The sequence below is a fragment of the Coenobita brevimanus genome, chromosome 51 (assembly GCF_032717465.1).
Source record: "Coenobita brevimanus isolate Jiangsu-jjx chromosome 51, ASM3271746v2, whole genome shotgun sequence".
In the NCBI taxonomy this organism is placed as follows: Eukaryota; Metazoa; Arthropoda; class Malacostraca; order Decapoda; family Coenobitidae; genus Coenobita; species Coenobita brevimanus.
In genome coordinates, this window is record NC_137004.1 from 23621924 (window position 1) to 23638996 (window position 17073).

Here is a 17073-nt window from a genome sequence, read left to right on the forward strand (position 1 = left end):
CTCACTTGTTTCACAGATGCTTACTGTTTTGCAGATCTTCTTTTTAGATGACACAAAGGTGACAAAATAAGGCAAGTTAAGATTTGGAAACCTCTCCCTCTTTCTAGTCTTGTATTTACACAGTACCAGAAAAATTAATGTATGGGATTAATAGTTATGATTCATCCCCTGATGAAGTTACAGATGAATGCTCTCTGCCAATAAATGCACCAGAAACATTATAACTGAAGAGAGTTAAATATTCTAACAATAAAATGTAGCTGTTGTAAAAATCTATACAAAAGAAAACAATGGTAAAAGGAAACTAAAAAGGAAAATGAAAGAAAACTACACAGTATATAAAAGATGCAACTCTGATATCCTATATTAAAAAAATGAAACAAAAAGTTCACACCTACTCTGGACTGGGACATACTGGGAAAACGGGACTAGAAGACATTAAGCTGGTGAACAGGACAAATCAGGAAAGAACCCATGAGGACTTCGAGATCATGAATAAAACTCTTGCCGCTCTTCCAGACTGCAGTCATACATCAAAAACTGCCAACTCATATTCATACTTTAAATTTATCTGCAAAATTAATCCCTTCACTCCACTGGCATATTTTTCACATTGTTCTTGCTATTTCCATAAGATTTTACTCTGGTTTGGAGAGCCTGCTAGTGGTGAAGAGGCTAATGAATGCTATTTCCAACCCTTCCAGTTTGGCAAATCTCTCTTATCCTAAATAAAATAATCACCATAGTAAGAACAAAGTAAACAAAAATATATGCCATTGACTGAAAGGACTAAAAGAAGTTTCACTAAATGTTAAACCAGGCTGAAAGTTCTCATCTACCTATACATACTAACTATGGATTCCTTTTATACTGCAAAGTGGTTCCTAATTCCTATCACGCTAGGGTGGCCTTAATTTTGATCTTGGCTGGAGCGATATTGATTAAACTACACAAGGCATTAAAATTGCATCAGTGGTGACATTCAGAGCATTCTTTATGATCTCGAGTCCAAGTCAGATATGTTCCTAACAGGTATTTTATTTGCTTTAAATATCGCTTAAGAATACCTTGATTTGGGGGGAAAAAAAAAAAAAAAAAAAAAAATGACCCTAGCTGGACAACAGTCTGATTCCTGTGATATAAAAAATGAACACTCTTCCGACCTAAATGATGTTCCTACTGATATAAAATACTACACAAGTGTTTTCTCTATAAATATATGTCATATGGAATTGATCAAAGCACCGTTAGTAAATTTCTTGGGAACACTGCTAATGATTGTGACTACAAATCACATATCATAAAACTGGCAACAAGGATGGAATTGTGTATCTCTCTAAGTACATTTGTGATTTCAACCAAAGGTGGTGGTGACGTAATTTGGCTTCAAATTATTTGTATTCAGTAACAAAATCCTCATTACAAAAAATCAACACCACAAGATTGTTTAAGTCAGATATGCATATAATTCAGCAGTCCAAAGCTTAACAACATGAATAACATAATTTCCCTCCCCCCTTATGATACTAATAAAGTTAATATCATTCTAAAACAGCTTAGCTCGTCGCTTAAGGTCGTTTCTCCTCCACTCTGGCAGGCGATAAAAGTCCATTCGGGTCATATGGAACACCATTTCAAAGTCTGTGTCCGATAAGTGGCGCTGTGCAGGGAAGCGGAGGGGAGGGGGAAAAGAACGGTGAATTAGCTGCTGGAAGTATTAGATGGGAAAAATTATCAGGATAGGTGTTTTATTCTTGTATCAGTCAGTTACTGTACTCAGTCTTTTAACCTAGTGTAAAAATGTACATTTTGCACAGCAGAACATCCAGTATAGTATTGTAGGGTACAAAATTTGAAATTTCCTACATTATCATAACTTTATACCTCATGATACCTGTTCATCTGCTGCAAAATACTGCACAGTAAAAAGACATCAACAACTGGTTAAATAAACAAAGATTATGACAGAATTAGGAATGTTACTGATAGCTGACTCTAGTTAAGTTTGGAAAGGTAGCCTGGTCATAATTAGTTTTCATTTACTGAATTATGCTTTAATTTTACATTCAATACTATTATGCAAGGACAAAATACAATTACCATTCAGTTTTTATGTGGACAGCTCTTAACATTAGACACAAAACTATCAATCCTCTTGAGGGTTCCATCATCAACCTCTTGAAATTACAGAATATGTCAATATGAAAAGAATGGTACAATACAACAAAATAAAATACTGAAGCCAAGAGTTGTCATGTGTGACTGAAGACCTCAGGTAATTTGCTTATATACAGCAGCTACATATATCACTACCATTTAACTCATTCTCTTGTGTTCATATGGACTGACGAGATTTAAATGAAATTATGAAATTTCTTGTACACAAGTTTTTGGTGCCTGGGTCACCAGATTCCTACAAAAATACAAAGCTCCTTTAATGACACACAGGATATACATAGGTAGTGTTTCTTGTTCTCTCTCCCTGATGGATGTTATAATAATAATGATGATCCAAGTTATACATAATATACTCCAAAGCCGCTGCATTACACTGGAAATAACTACTGCTACCGTTTACATTAAAGTGCATTATTCATCATAATAAATGTGTAATGGATGCAAAAGCATATAGAGGTTGGGGGAGTGGACTTTCTGTGGTCAGAATCAAGGTCCAAGTAAAATGGAGAAATAGAAGAAGGGAACGATGGGAGGAAGGAGCAGATGCACGGAGAGTGGAAAGGTTACAAGAGGATGAGAAAAAGGCAGAATATAAGAAAGAAGTGGAGGAATGATTGGGTAAATATGAATTGGAGCAGATGGGGGACATGGAAGGTGTGTGCAAAACATTCACAGAAGAAATATGTGCAGCATGTGAGGTGGTGTGTGGGGTGAAGAGAAGACGAAAGGGGGTGCAAGGAACAGAATGGTGGAATGAAGAGGTGAGACAGGCTGTGGCACAAAAGAAGAAAACATATAATGAATGGATGAGAAATAGAGCCGTGTAAGAAGTTGAGAGGCGAAAGAGAGAGTTATATGTAGAAAGGAAGAGAGAGGTGAAAAGATTAGTAAGAGAGAGTAAGAGGAGAGTGGATGAGGAATTTGGAAGGAATTTGAGTGTCAAGTGAAGTGAATGTAAGAAAATGTTCTGGAAAGCGGTAAAGAAAGTCAGACAGGGTGGCAATGAAGTTAGTAGGAGAGTGAAAGATAAAAATGGTAGATTACTAGTTGAGAAGAGAGAAAAAGTGAGCAGATCGAGAGAACACTTTAATGAATTGTTGAACATAGAGAATAAAAGTAATGCGAGTATAAGTGGCTGGGAGAAGGAGGGAAGTGAGAAGAGAGGAAGAAATCAGTATGATGAAAGGTGTGGAAGCAATGAAGAAAGTCAAAACGGGGAAAGCCCCAGGAATTGATGGAGTGTGTGGTGAAATGCTGAAGCATGGGGGAGGGATAGCAGTCGAATGGATGTGTAGGATGTGCAGATTGGCCTGGGAGGAAGGTAGAGTCCCGGATGATTGGAAGTCAGGTATAATTATTCCCTTGTACAAAGGGAAAGGGGAAAATGAAGTGTGTGGGCATTTGTCTTCATAGTGTAATAGGAAAATATACGGTAGGATACTTATTGAAAGAGTTAGGGAAATAACAGAGGAATCTGTTGGAGAAAGACAGGGAGGCTTTAGGAAGGGAAGAGGTTGTGTAGATCAGATATTCATTCTTAGATCATTAGTGGAAAAGTTTCTAGAAAAGGGGAAGAAGTTATATGCAGCCTTCATGGATTTGGAGAAAGCATATGACAGGGTGGATAGACAAGGATTGTGGAAAGTATCATGAATATATGGAGTAAATGGGAAGTTGTTGAATGTTGTGAAGAGTATGTATGAGGGTGCTAAGGCTGCAGTCCGTATGGATAGTGAACTGAGTGAGTTTTTCTATTTGAAGGTTGGGTTGAAACAGGGATGTGTCATGTCTCCATGGCTGTATAATCTGTATATGCATGGGGTTATAAAAGAGATACAAGGTAGGGCAGTGGATGTTGGAGTGGCCCTAATGAAAGAGGGCAGTGTTTGGAAACTCCCTGTACTGTTGTTTGCAGATGATACTGTGTTGTTAAGTGAAGATGAAGGGGAACTGCAAGGCTTGGTGGATGAGTCTGGGAGCGTGTGTAAGAAACGGAATCTAAAGGTGAATATAGGGAAGAGTAAAGTTACAGTCTTCGAGACGTGATGTCATTGAATGTACAGTGAGGCTGGATGATGAGGAAATGCAAAATGTGAGTACGTTTAAGTACTTGGACAGTGTGATGAGTACGGATGGAAGTTTGGAGGGTGATGTGCTTGAAAGGATACAACGAGTAAGAAAGGTTGCTGGTTCCTTGAAGGCAGTGATAAGAAACAGGGAAGTGAGCATGGAAGTAAAAAAGTTAGTACATGACAGTATTGTGATACCTACTCTAATGTATGGAAGTGAAGCTTGGATGTTGTTGGAGGGACACAAGTCAAGAGTGAGAGCAGTGGAAATGAGTAATTTGAGAGGGGCCTGTGGAGTTAAAACAGACTGACAAATGAGGACGTGAAGGAGCGTTGTGGTGTGGATGTGGATGTGATAGGAAGCATTAGGAGAAACACATTGTGGTGATTTGGCCATGTATAGAGGATGGAGAGTGAGAGACGGATGAGGAGAGTGTATGTGAGTAAGGTGGAGGGGGAGAGAGGGAGGGGAAGGCCAAGGATGAGATGGAAGGATGGTGTGGAGAGGTACCGTATATGCTTGAGGGGGGTGTGAATTGGGAGCAGGGCAGTGAAATGGCGGGGGACAGGGTGATGTGGAGGCAATTTGTTTGTGGCCACCCCATATAAGGGATTAAAGAGTCTGACAATAGATAGATATATAGATTAATCATCCAATATTTTATACAATGAGCTATTATCGATGAAACTGACTAGGCCTCAATAACTGTACTTAAACAATCCCCAGAATCTCAGAATCAGTTCAGTATCTATACACACGATCCTACTTACCTCAAGGTGACAGCGATCGACATCATTGGGTAGTCTGTAATTACTGACAAGGAGAAGATGAGCAGGGTATATCTTGGGTGGCTCAGAGGACATGTGGTGCATGTTAGGCAGAGAGCGACGAAGGTGAGGTGAGTATGAAGAGTAGCCCCGCAGCCCACTACTGTATGTAGTTGACGCACACAACTCGGCATTCTGCAGTCACAAATTGGAAAGTTGTTTAAGTTTTATGGGAACAGTAGTAGGCAATGAATACTTCCAATGAAAAAGAGTGGACCTTGTGGGAGCCAAAGACTGAAGGTGTTCTGGCATGATGGTAGCATCTTAATGAATAGGTGAACTAAGATAGGTCCAAAAACATTTACATTTCACATTTTCAAAACTGAGTTTTATTCTTTCATCCAGTGATCATAAAGACATATATATACAGGAAGATGGGATAAACATTGCCAGTATTCACTGGAAGTGATGGATCATCTGACACAGACACCTATCAAAAGAAGAGGTGCTTTAAAATCACCGTGCTTTGAAAAATCTTAAAAACAGTCATTGAAACCTTGTAAATCTGAAACTTGGCTACAAGTGCGCAGGAGGCTGGAGCAGAAGTAATTGTCAACTAACAAAGTGATCCCTTGTCAGCTCAATATCTTGAAACACATGGTGCAATCATGCACTACCAGGTGGGCATCATGGAATGTAAGGGTTGTCTCTGACCCTTTGGGTGTGATACCTGGTTAGCTGCCTCATAGACCTCTTGACAGTACACTGTTTTAACACTTTGTAAAAACACCTAAAGAAAGGCTGCTAAAGCATGAAGCTGGGGTAAAATTGCAAGATTCCTCATGCCATACCATGGTAACTAAGACTCACAGACAGAAAATGGCCGTGCATTTAAGGAGAACCCTTCCCAAGGTGCCATCAATGACCTGGGTAGACAGAACATCCTCAACCTGCACTGTCTTACAAGGAGGATCCTGGTCCAGCCTGGCAGGGCACTGTCTCCCACGTTGGGGTAGTCACTCACTATGCCTTTTTTTTACACTGAGGGAAATGACTCTCTGGTGGTCATCTTCCTGCTTGTCACACTAGTTGGAGACACTAAGAGTGATCCTGGGCCCCAAACATGATTCATATGACCTGTATGCTCCTTGCACAACACAAGCTTAAGATATACACATGGTTCTGTTCAGTGCACTTCATGCAGAGAATGGATCCACATCACATGTATCACGCTAACAAATGCCAAACATTGCCACAACTCATGGGTGTGTGAGAAATGCAACACATCACAAACAACCCTCTAGTCACATCAAAGACAACTCCCCCCACCCCCTCTAACAACTCTCCCACTCATGCAACCACAGACATCTTAACAGTCTTTGTGCATAAGCACTACTACAACACAGATGCACACCAGACACACAGTGCTTCAGACACACACAGAAATATTCCAACTAAATGGTGATGGCCTCGTCTTTAAAAAAAAAAAAAAAAAAAAAAAAAAAAAAAAAAAAAAAAGCTTCCTTCATGACCATGACATGCACACAGCATTCTTGTGTTTTTGCTTTGTTTTCGTTTATAAAGGCTCCAACATGCAGTCGTTGGCCTTGGTCACCTAATGGTGGCTCTCCATACTCCTTGATCTCTGGCAGCCTTCCTATTCAGTCCCTTATCCCTGAGGTCACACTGCATGGACCTCGTCCCAGGTCTTTTTCGGTCTGCCTCTTGCAACCTTTACATGAAATGAAACAGCCACACACACAACATACCCTCCAAATTGGACACTACTTGCACAATCCCTCAGACAAAACTGAAGGCCATGGAGGAGACCTCATTACATCCATTCACCCATCAGTCCTCTACAAAGACAAAACACAAATAAAACAGTCACTTCTCTAGAATGACACAACATTATATATACAGTCACTCTGTGTCACATCTGATCACAAATAAGAAAACAAAATTTTCAAAATTTACATTCCTCCTGACACCTCCTATGCTGTACAAATGCAATACAACCCTCATCTCCTCCCCTTAACACAGACACCTAACTCTATCGCTATTAGGGACTTTAATGCTAAAACACCGCTTGATACGAACATTACCAAAACAACCTCAATAGCCTCGACACAGCTTCACAATTTAACACCAGCATGTACATTCTCAATGACACCTCACAATACACCTTCATTCCACACCAGGAAAACTGCACCCCCCCTTGCCAAGCATCACATTCTGTTTGCCAATATTTGCACTCAAACACCGAAACTTGCTACAATTCATTTCCCCATCATTGTCACTACAGATACATCCAAACATGAGAGATCAAACTTCACATACACAAACTACAAGAGGGCAAACTGGACAAAATTCCCTGAAGAAACAGAACAACACTTCAACATACTAAATAATTCACCCATCACCAACCAGGGGTCATGAGTAGTAGGAGGAGGCTGTAGCACAGGGCGAACAGGGTGGTACTCCTGAGGGGAATGGGAGTGCTGGTGATAGGGAGAGCTGGAGCTCCTGTTTCACTAGCTATCTAATCATCCCCCTTTGCTGACCTTTTCAGTGTGACAGTAAAATGGAGAGTAGACCAGCATACTCTCCCAAACATTTCCTCTATCTTAAGCACTACACCACATGCACCTTACATTTCACACAACGTATCCCACTACGTTACAGGGGTTGGCGCCAGCAAAGGCATGCGGCCAGAAAACTTTGCCCCTGCTACCTAGTGGCGGACTTCTGGGGGGAGGCGTGATGGGGGTTCCGCCGGTATAGATCATGGGTCCAGGGCGAGATGGGGCTCGGGTCTGTGCTAGAGGGTACAGGGCATTGCGGTTCCCAGGCTGCCGCTTCCGCTCAATAGAGAGGGGCCCGAACCGGGGAGCAGAGCCCCAGAAGGCTGCCCTATCAGTGGGTGTATAATGGCGGGACAGTTGCAGTGCCAAGGTGCGCTTGGAGGGTGTCCCTGCAGCTGTCCTGGCAGGGTGCCCCGAGGCCACTACCACAGCCATTGGTAAGCTGGTGGGCTAGGGGTCCCAGATCCATTGCCTGGACCTAGGACTGTGCAGTGAGTGGGGCCTGTGGTATGTCTATCCCCCTTTATTAATCTTGACTATGACAGAACACAAGAATAAGTTTCAAAGCAAGCCTGAGGACAGTAAATCACCCAGGGGGATGAGGGTGGGTTCATGGAATGTGGGAAGTTTGAGGGGAAGAGTGGGGGAAGTCGTTGAGGCATTCAGTAGGAGGTGGGTGGATGTGGCATGTTTGCAGGAAGTCTGGTACAGGGGTGGATCAGCCAGAAAGATTGTTGGGAGGGACTGTTGCTATAAGTTGTTTTGGCAGGGGGAGACAGACGGATATGGGGGTGTTGGTGTGATGGTTGCGGAGAAATGGGTGGAATATGTTATGAATGTTATAGGAGTAGGCGATAGGATATTGATAGTGAAAATTCTATTCGGTAGGAAGATAGCTGCAGTTATATCGGCATATGCTCCACAGGCAGGATTGGATGAAGCAGAGAAAAACAGATTTTGGGATGATTTAATACGTGTAGTAGGTGATATGCGGGATGATGAGATAGTGGTTTTGGGAGGAGACTTAAATGGTCATGTAGGTGAAGCAGCACAAGGTTATGAAGGAGTACACGGGGGATGTGCGTATGGTATAAGGAATGCGGAAGGGGAAAGGATACTTGAGTTTGGGGAGGCAGCGGACATGATTGTGTGCAACACATATTTTAGGAAAGAAAGAGTAGGTTAATTACATATGAGTCTGGGGGAAATAGCAGTCAGATAGATTATTTTCTGGTTAGCAGGGCTGATAAGAGGTTAGAGAGGGATGTTAAAGTTATAGGAAGCGAGGAGTGTGTGCAGCAGCACAAACTATTGATTTGTGATACGGTGCTTAAAAAGCGGGTGATGAAAAAGAGGACTAATGTACCTAGGAGGAAAGTATGGAAGCTGAAAAACCAAGTAGTAGGGGATACCTTCTATAGCGAGTTGAGGAGAGTGGTGGCTGAACAGGGAGTCATAGACAGAGGTGTTAATGAACAGTACAGAGCCCTCAAGAACAATTTCTTGAGAGTTACTGATTTAACATGCGGTTGGACAAGAGGACCACCAAGACATAATGTAACTTGGTGGTGGGATGAGGGCGTAGAAGCTGCAGTTAGGGAGAAAAGAAGGCTTTTCCGGGAATGGAAGAGGGATGGTAGCAAAGAGGAATACTTGGCTGCCAAGCGTAGGGCTAGAAGGGAGGTATACAAGGCGAAGTCTGAGTCACAGAGACTTTTACTTGATAACCTAAATCATGGGAAAAGGAAAAATATGATATTTAAGGTGGCAAATCAGATGAAGAGGGATAATTGGGATATTATAGGTATGCGGTGTGAGAAGAATGACGAAGGAAGGGTAGTGGTGAACAGTGAGGATATTAAAGATGCATGGAGAGACTATTATAGCCGGTTGTTGAATGAGGAGTTTGACTGGGACAGGGAAGGTTTGGAGCCAGCAGATCCAGTGTTTGGCCCTTGGCCTTTGATTGATGCTGCTACTGTGAGTGAGGCAATAGGAAGGATGAAGGTGGGGAAGGCAATAGGTGTGTCTGGGTTGACTGCCAAAATGTTGAAGGCCTCAGGAGATATAGGGGTGAGGTTAGTCACTGACCTGATAAATAGGATTATTTATGAATGTGTTGTCTCAGATGATTGGCTGAAGAGTGTAACTGTAAATGTGTATAAAGGGAAGGGTGATGCCCTGGAAAGGGGAAATTATAGAGGTATAAAGCTTGTAGATCAGATAATGAAGGTAATGAAGAGAGTTTTAGAAGGTATGATTAGAGAAAGAGTGAATATTGATGAGATGCAGTTTGGGTTTATGCCAGGTAGGGGGACCACTGTTGCCATATTCATTGTTCAACAGCTTCAGGAAAAATATATTGGTAGGAGAAAGGTTCTGTATTTTTTTTTTTTTTTTTTTTTTTTTTTTTTTTTGGAAAAGGCCTTTGACAGAGTCCCTAGAGAGGTGGTGAAGTGGGCAATGAGAAAGCTTGGCTTGGAGGAGTGGCTGGTTAGGGTGGTCATGGCTATGTATGTGGGTGCTCACACTCAGGTAAGAGTGAATGGAGATTTGAGTGATGAGTTTTCCGTGAACGTTGGTGTGCATCAAGGGTCAGTTCTGAGTCCCATGTTGTTTATTATGGTACTTGAAGCCCTTTCACGTGACTTTAGAAACGGACTCCCGTGGGAGATGTTGTATGCTGATGATTTGGTGTTGACTGCAGAGAACGAAAGGGAGGCGGAGGAAACGTTTAGGAAGTGGAGAGATGGTATGGGGCACAAGGGTTTAAGGGTAAATGCAGATAAAACAAAAGTGATGATATCTAGAGTTGGTGGCGGTATTGTCAAAGACGAGAGAGAGTGGCCATGTGCACAAGGGCGTGGGAAATAATTCTATCTTGTGCGGTGTTTGTGATAAATGGGTGCACAAGAGATGTAGTGGTATCAGAGGTAGACTGTGAGATAATGCTGATTTTATGTGTACGGTGTGTCGGGGAGAGCAGGTGGAGATTGTCAGGCGTGAAAGGATTGAACTTGCTGGTGAATCTCTTGAGTGTGTGGAAGAGTTTTGTTATTTGGGAGACATGTTGTGTGCTGGAGGTGGGGCTGGAGCTAGCTCTATGGCTAGGGTGAGAAATGGTTGGAAGAAGTTCAGGGAGCTCTTGTCTCTTCTAACACTGAGAGGGCTCTCCCTACGTGCTAAGGGGTTGTATGCAGCATGTGTTTGGAGTGTAATGCTGTATGGTAGTGAGACCTGGGCAGGAGGAGGATATTCGCCGGCTCAGACGTGCAGAAATGACAATGATTAGGTGGATGTGTAGTGTGTCCCAGCGTGCAAGGTCCGGGGGGGCTGGGTTTACGATGGAAGAGTTGAGAGGTAGGATGGGACTGGAATGTATTGGTGTTGTGATGAGGAGAAGTAGATTGAGATGGTTTGGACATATGGAGAGGATAGGGGATTATAACTGGGTGAGGAAGGTGAGAAATGTTAATATTGGGAGTGGGGTTATGAGGGGTAGACCGAGAAAGACATGGGACGAGGTCATTAAGTGTGACCTCAGGGTTAAGGAACCAAACAGGGAGGCTGCAATGGATCGGGCAGCGTGGAAAGTTCCCATTAGGTGACCAAGGCCAATGCATGCAAGCATGTTGGAGCCTTTAAAAATGAAACGATGAAACGAACCAACATTCAGGGACATTACAGAGTTCAATGACATCATCCTCAACACACACATACACCACATTCCACATGGCAACAGAATACATTATCATCCAAACTTCATTCCTGAAATTGCCCACCTCATAAGACAACATGAGACCTAAACACAATTTGTCTCTCCCACACACACAAAAACCATCACAGGGCTCCAAGAATTAAACAATGAGATCAACAACAATAAATCCCAACCTTGTGGTAGGTGGGGGCGCTCACCATCCTCTCACTCGATGTAGTACTGCTCTCGGGTGTCTGTCATTTCCTCTCCATCCTTCTTTCCTTCCATTCTCTTCTGTCTTTCTTTCCTTCATTCTTTCCTTGTCCTTCTGCCTACGGGTGACTTTACACTCCCTCTTCTGTCTTTTTTCCCTTCATTCTTTCCTCTTCCTTCAGCCTTTTGGTGACTCTACACTGTGTGACAAGCCAAATGGTTTCCTGTGCACCAGGAAACCATTTACTAAGCTGGGTGGTAACCATACAACCAAATTTTGGCGCCTGGTGGTTTAGTGGGTAATTATTGCGCTCCGATTGGATTGAGCCGGTGAAGGTTTATATCCAAGGGGTGGTTGGGGTTGATTGCTCATGCAATGCCACTCAGGGATGAGTGAGGCTGGTCACTCATCTTAAATGTCGGGACCAGCTGCCTAGCCCCAGGCTGTTTCGCTCCTCATGGGGCAATGTAGGATTGGATGATGGATGGATAAACCTCAACCATCCCTTGGATATAAACCTGTAATGGCTCAATCAAACTGGAGCACCTTATTTGCCCACTAAACCACCAGGAGCCACAATTTGGTTATATGGTTACCACCCAGCATAGTAAATGGTTTCTTGGTGAACAGGAAACCATTTGGCTTGTTGCTCAGTGTCAAGTCACCTGTAGACAGAAGAAAAAGAATGAAGGAAAGACAGTTAGAAGAGGAAGGATGGAAAGATGAAAGGAAGAGAGGAATGGTCAGGCACCTGAGAGCAGCACCACACTGAGTGGATGGTGAGTGCCCCCACCAGCTCGTGTAATTGCAGTGTGCTACTTGTCGGTGTACACTCTGGCTCTTGGTATACATGCAGCCACTGTCAGATTTTCATCATCATCATCATCACCATCCAATCCTACGTTGCCCCATGAGGAGCATATTGGCCCGGGGCTAGGAAAGTTGGTCCTGACATTTAAGATGAGAGTGACCAGCCTCACTCATCCCTGAAAGGCATTATGTGAGCAATAAACCCCAACCACGCCTTGGATATAAACCTTCAACGGCACAATCCGACTGCAGTGCCGTAATTAGCCACTACAGCACTAGGCGCCAATATTTGGTTATATGGTTACCACCCAGCATAGTAAATGGTTTCCTGGTGTACAGGAAACCATTTGGCTTGTCACTCATTGTACAGTCACCCACAGGCAGAAGGAAGAGGAAAGAATGAAGGAGAGAAAGACAGAAGAGGGAGTGTAAAGTCACCTGTAGGCAGAATGACGAGTAAAGAATGAAGGAAAGACAGGAGAGGATGGAAGGAAAGAAGGACGGAGGATAGGAAAGTGCAGACACCCAAGGGCAGCAGTACATCAAGTGAGTGGATGGTGAATGTCCTCAACAGATTTTAACAAATTTTAAGGACAGTTTCTAAATCTATACAAGCACAGTGGAGTTACGGCATCCCTCCATTCTACTGCAACCTGCCTAAAAATGAATTCCTTACTTTCACTACAACTGTAGTAATGGTTATGCCATCTTCTTTTAGGTATTGTCAAGGGAGACAAGAAATAATGAAGCCCTTTGAGGCTTGATTATGAAGCTGAACTGTCATTTATGAGGACTAAAAGGCATGAAAGATCACAAAAGACTCAGAACAACAGTCTATAAAGCATTTCTCAGCAATTACTCTGTACTTGATTGTGTGAGCTGAATACAATAATATTAATGATTATTTAATTAAATACTAAACACCTCTGAAGTGTGAGAAGTCTTGGTAAAAGCAAACAGTAATGAATTTCTACGGAAGTTTTTAAATGAAAATTTTGAGGAAAACGTAACAATTTGTATAATTGAGTTAATTATATATCTCCTGCATAAATAACATATTGGACTATCTAGTAACACATAAAATCTGTATATTCCTCTTTTTCCTTTATATTTCACAACTTTAGGAACTAATCTGAATTAAGTTAGCAACAAGTAAGTGGTGTGTATCAGTATCAACAGCCAGTGTTTATGGACCGTATGTTAAGAGTCAGGTTGCTTGAACACTACTGTATACGGTACTGTATTAAAACATTAGTGATTACAACTGCATGCAGTTTATACTTTTAGCCACACTTACTCCAGCTATCAGTATAATAAACAGAACTGTATATATCAACAAACTTGACAGATTGTGTGCAACAATAGCAACAATGTCTTCTCCTGTGTCTGACAAATAAGAAAATAAAATTATTCACAGTGTCAAAATTACTGTTCATAAGTTTCTTTAAAATATCACAGTACAGGTATTTATCAGCTGCAGGGAGAAAATACCCATGTACTATGAGAGACATGTATCCTTGATATATTCTGCGAGTCTACTACTTTTATATTTGATTAGGGTACTAAATAACACTGGGTTACATACCACATTCATTATATACAGTAATACAGCTGTTTTACTAGTGACAGCTGTACAGTATTCATACACAAGATACAAGAACACAACCAATAATAGAAACACTCAACTGCATCACAAAACAGAACTAAAAAACTGTTAAAAGGAAAATGAATATGACATATAAGATAGGGATTAACTCGAATTATTGGAACATGCTCTTATAAGCACTGTAATATGCAGTATATAAGAATGCCAACAAACTGGCTCAAGCCACTACGTGACTCACCTAGGCATACAAGGATAATGGTATTCAATGTCTAAGCCTCAATGAGTTGGTGAAATCTGTTCTAATTCACTAAAGGAAGCTGTTCATTCTCTCAAAATATAGGACACAGATACAACACAAAAAACACAGAGACACTATATACAGCTGTCGAAAGCACCATATACATATGCCTATGACATGAGAACAGCGTACAGTATATGTGTTAAGTATGTGCTATGAGTGCATTCATAAGAGAATGAACCTACTGAACCACAGAGCCAACTTACTAACAAGACCTGAATTTCTTTTTTTCATTTTTCTTTTTTTCTTTTTTTTTTTCATTCATCTTGAAATTCACAAAAATTCTAAAATGATTTTCTCTCTTATAAATGAGTTTAAAACTATTATTATATAACATTCTTCACTGAAGTGACATAGTGTTTCAAATATTTGAAGCTTATACTGTATAGAGAAGGTTAAATCCCAGAGGCAGAACAACAATGCCCATGCTACAAAATAGGAGAAAGCAAAAAAGCGCAACAAAGAATTAAACCATCTTCCAATGAAACTCTAATGTATAAACTAACAAAGCAGTGAAAAACAGCAATCATAAAGTGGTGTTAAATTGCCAAAGGATTAATAATTTGGCCCATGGCTTGTTTTGGTGTATGAATAAACATATAGGCTAACTGGAAAAAGAAAAATCAAAGTTACCATCATACGATAAACATGAACTAATATACTGTATTCCTCCTGGGTCTAACAGTCAAAGGAATGCAGCATCCATGTTAACAGAAAACAAGTGATTTCCCACATTTATTCTAACTAGTTTTGTCATGCAAATAATTATTTTAATGCTGTGTGACATCTACAACAGTAAAAAAAAAAAAAAAAAAAACTACTTTTGTCTTTTCTGAAAATATTTGTATCAGTATATAATGCTAATTAAGAAAAGAATATTATGACAGATAATGCACAGATATCACACCAGATAATGACTGGTTATAGAGCATGCTGAAACAATGACTACAAAAGCTAAACAAAACGATCTATTCTGGGCCTGATAAATGCTTCTCCACTTCCAAATATCAATTATGTAAAAATGAATAACACACTGTATACAGTCTTTGAACCAGTTACTTCACCAATGAAGGTATTATGATAATAAACAATATTTAAATGATGCAACAACATACACATCACTGTATAGAAATCACTAATATTTTACACACACTAAGCTAGCCTCTTCGAATACAATATACTATTTAGTATTGTATACCAAGAACATGATTACTGTACTTCCCACACAAGCAGACCATAAGACTAAGCATTCACAAGCACGATTGTTGAAATGACTTCAATTTCAGTTCTGTAAATACTGTATAATTAATGGAGAGAGAGAGAGACAGGAAAAAAAGCAGCCTCTTCACAATCACCTGTACTGTACTATGTGGTGACAATATACAAAACCCTCAATTTATGTGGGACTGAACTGTGCTAAGCATATTTTGACCAGAAAGGTAAACCTTGACTCAGCTCAGTGCATGAAGGAGGGGGGGGGGGGTAGTCTCCATGTGAAAATTCCAAATGTCAGCCCCTGTCTGCAACGACATTCAAAGGTCCTGTGCGGCAATGTATGCCAACATGGTAACCAAACATGGCTGCCGTGCATGCACACTTTTCCTCCTTCCTCTCCTTCCCTCATTCCTCAGTCTCCACTAACTGACTCTGACCCCTGGATTCCCTGCTTGCATTAAAATCCCATGTGATCCTAGCGTAGGGGTGGCCCAGAAAGTGCTGGGAGAGGATTTCGCTGCCATAACTCGAGATGACATTCTTCACATTACTTACATTGCTCCCAAAATGATGATTAACTGCCTCACCAAGGAGGCTGAGGGGCTCCTGGCACCTGCACACAGCAGGTACCTGCAGCAGCCAAGCCACAGCACACTGAGGAGGCCCATTCATCAGCAGTTGGGGCAAGTGTTGGAAATCATTGATTGTCTTAAGGACACCTAATGATGGTGGTGCACGACACAGATAAGCAGCAGTCCTTCCAGAGTGAAATTGACCACATCTTATGAGAGCAGCTTGAGAAGAAAATAAGCTGTTGTCTCAAACTCTCATCACCACCTACCTTGACCCACCTCCAGTTCAAATGCCTGCCCTACCAACTCAGTCTCTACTGCCTAACACCTCCAGAGTGCCTGACTCCCCACAACCTGCCACTGATGATGACTGGGGTAGTAACTTTGAGGGGTCCCAAGCCTTGCCTCAGACCTAAAGGGGTCAGAGGCACTGCTCATTCCCCCTCCTCTAGCCCCTCAGCCTTGGATACCCCCTTCCCCAACACTCAAACATAGCTCCATCCCCTGTCATGGTAAATGACCACCACCTACTTACCACTTTGTAAACTCTAATTAATCTTTCTTTATGTCCAGTTATGTTCCTAGAGGCTGTATGTGTATTACAATGGATCTTATGTACGATTAGGAGGGGCTAAAAGAAAATTTTAAGAGGGCCAAAAGGGAATTTTGGAAAAATTATGGGATTTCGCCAAACCAATTAGCTTCATAACATGGATTTCAGTGGAATTATTTTCATGTTTTGATCTGCATGATAATATTTTTGGATACATTAGCCATGCAAATTGAGGGCCTACTATATTGGCTTACAATCAGAAATACAGATACAGCAGATCCTCTCTTTTAACCTATCACTCACAAACCTTTTCCTCACATGAATATAATTATCTGACATTAGCCAGTGCAAAACTCCTTGGAATGACTGAATTGCTAAAAGAAAGAGTTAGCCGAGACAGATTTAACTTTTTCATTACGAGATTTTCCTTCTGCTGAATAAAACTGTCTAATGTTGTCTAGAATAAAAATCCTATTTGACATGACTACTTAAGAATTAACTTTTTCAC

At 41.4% G+C, this 17073-nt stretch overlaps 1 protein-coding gene across 3 annotated transcripts in view; it reads right to left on the minus strand.

Annotated features, from left to right (window-relative positions):
* Unc-115a (actin binding LIM protein Uncoordinated 115a) overlaps nt 1–17073 on the minus strand; it is a 454123-nt gene that overhangs the window by 869 nt on the left and 436181 nt on the right. For all 3 annotated transcript variants that reach the window (XM_080272760.1, XM_080272762.1, XM_080272761.1), the window contains exons 17-18: nt 5019–5210; nt 1–1660 (exon numbers count right to left, since the gene is read on the minus strand). The exon at nt 1–1660 is cut by the window's left edge and continues 869 nt beyond it. In XM_080272760.1, the coding sequence (XP_080128886.1) occupies nt 1547–1660; nt 5019–5210 (306 nt within the window). In that variant the 3' untranslated portion in view covers nt 1–1546. The remainder of the gene's footprint in view (nt 1661–5018; nt 5211–17073) is intronic.